Source organism: Brassica oleracea, chromosome C2 (genome assembly GCF_000695525.1).
Source record: "Brassica oleracea var. oleracea cultivar TO1000 chromosome C2, BOL, whole genome shotgun sequence".
NCBI classification, from domain to species: Eukaryota; Viridiplantae; Streptophyta; class Magnoliopsida; order Brassicales; family Brassicaceae; genus Brassica; species Brassica oleracea.
This window is the reverse complement of record NC_027749.1, coordinates 29,091,678-29,093,950: the sequence shown is the minus strand read 5'-3', so window position 1 is coordinate 29,093,950 and position 2,273 is coordinate 29,091,678. Positions and strand designations below refer to the sequence as shown.

The following is a 2,273-nucleotide window of genomic DNA, read 5'->3' as shown; positions in this document are numbered from 1 at the left end:
AGGTTAGAAAATTTTCAACTGGCCGGTCGTTGCTGATGATAACCGGAGGAGACTCAAGAGTATTAATCAACTCAGAAGGTAAGTAGCTTAACTCGAGATTGACCAGGGTTAGATCGATTCCAAAGTCATCAGAAACCATCAACTTTAACTTCTCAATGGTTGAACTTCCATCCAAATTCAGTAACCTACCTCCTTTTGCTTTATCAGCAAGAAAACTCCATCCCTTTCTAACTGATGAGTTCCACAAACCACAAGAAGAATAGATATGCATCTTAGTAAACTAGATTGACAAAACACAAAGGAGAAGAAACATAGAAGAGATCGTTGAGAAAGATGACTTCCAAAAATGATTTGCAGTCAATATTTAGTAAAAAAAAATAAAAAAAGTAAAGAAAATACTTTCAAGATCCTTCAAATATCTACTAACCGTTTTTGGCCTTAATTTTCGGAATTTTGAAACAAATTTGGCAGAAACGGGATTCTACCAGTGGAAAGATATAGAAGACAACGTGTAGAGCAAACATTCTACCGACAATAGTTAAAAGCGAAATTAGCAGAATGTAGAAACTACAGATAGTAGAAGAAAGACTAAGAAGAAGACCGTCGGATCTGCTATTTTTTAGAAAGTAGTAGGAATAATAGATTGTTTTTTCTACCATGGTAGATGGATGAAAATTTGGCAAGTTACATTTTCTAACTCCAGTAGATTGTAGTTTTCTTAGCAGATTCTACCATCTATTTCACCGTAGATGGAAGATCAGATCTTCTACCAGTTTTAGGGAGTTATTGAAATTCCTCTATCAAACATAATTTTTTCACCAATATATTTTTCATAAGTACTCATGTATGTTAAGATCATGTTCTGTATTTTTATTTATTTTTTATTTTTGCTTCTCAATTAATTTATATGAATTTTTACAAAGTGTAAGGGTAGTCATAGTCAAAAACTGCCAAAAGTTAATTTTGTTCTAAGGGGACAATAGCTAAGATAAGTTGTTCCAAATTAGCAAATTTCTCAATAATTATTGCGCTTTTGTTGTGCAAATTGTAATTAATGGCCAAGGTAACTAAATGTTTGGGTAGAAATGTCAGATGGCTTAAACCGTACATGAGTAATCTCATCCCATATATAGCGGATTTAACTTTTATGGACCAGGCAGATCCTTCTGATGATGTAGAAATGTGATGCAGCATCATGATACTTTCACCGCCAAGCAACTGTTTTTTCTATTTCGGATTTTTAAAGATTTCCTTTTCTATCTATGATTTCCTTTTATTAGATTTTCTATTTTTAAAGAGACTTAGGTTATTAAACCGTCTCTAAAGACCTATATAAACGCATTGTAAGTTGGCTTTGCTAATTAGTTTTTGAAAGATAATAAACTAGAGTTTTCTCTAAAGCCTTGTATTGATTCGATTATGTCATCAATACGAGAGCCTTGCATCGAATTTGATTCAATTCTTCGATTCAAGAAGTCAGGTCTCTAAAAATTTAATCTGAATCTTTAGATTTGAGCTGAGTTACCGTTGATACGCTGCGCCAGGTTGGTATCAGAGCTTTGCTACGCTCCTCGAATTTTTTCCATTCATCATGATAAGAACACGACGAGCACCTGTTCAAACCGAAGCAGAAATCACCCGCGACGCCATTGCTGAGCTTCAAGCCCAGCTGGCCACGATCACCACCACCCTCCACAACCTTGCTGTTCAACAACCACCACCACCAGCCCGCGATAATGTTGAACGTGAAAACAATGACGACGAAGAAGACGATGAAGAAGCAAACCTTTTTTCCGCATCCTCAGCAGAAGATGCTAACCCCTTTGCTCCTCTCCGCAAACAACCGTGTTGTCGCTCAAGCTAATGTTCGAGCCGCAGCAGCAGATGTTCCATGGGAGACAGGGTTTAAAACAGAGATTCCGGAATTCCATGGTAACTCCTCCGCTGAAGAACTTCTCGATTGGATAGCCACGGTTGAAGAAATCCTCGAATTCAAACGTGCACCGATGGACCGTTGTGTTCATGTTCTTACCATGAAATTTTGCAATAGAGCAGCAGCATGGTGGATACAATTGAAATCAACTCGAGCACGTCTCGGAAAGCCTAAGATAACCTCGTGGGACAAACTGAAATCAAATCTCAAGAAGACGTTCTTACCGTATAATTATGATCAGCTCATGTTCCAACGTCTCCATAACATACGTCAGGGTTCACGGTCGGTAGCTGATTACTCGACGGAGTTCTTCTTGTTACTTACTCGTGTCGACATTTAA

At 37.5% G+C, this 2,273-nt stretch overlaps 1 protein-coding gene across 1 annotated transcript; it reads left to right on the top strand.

The window, feature by feature from the left end:
• Positions 1-1,754: 1,754 nt before the first annotated feature.
• On the top strand, positions 1,755-2,273 carry LOC106323941. Its single transcript, XM_013761984.1, has one exon. The coding sequence runs from the start codon at positions 1,755-1,757 to the stop codon at positions 2,271-2,273; it is 519 nt and encodes a 172-aa protein (XP_013617438.1).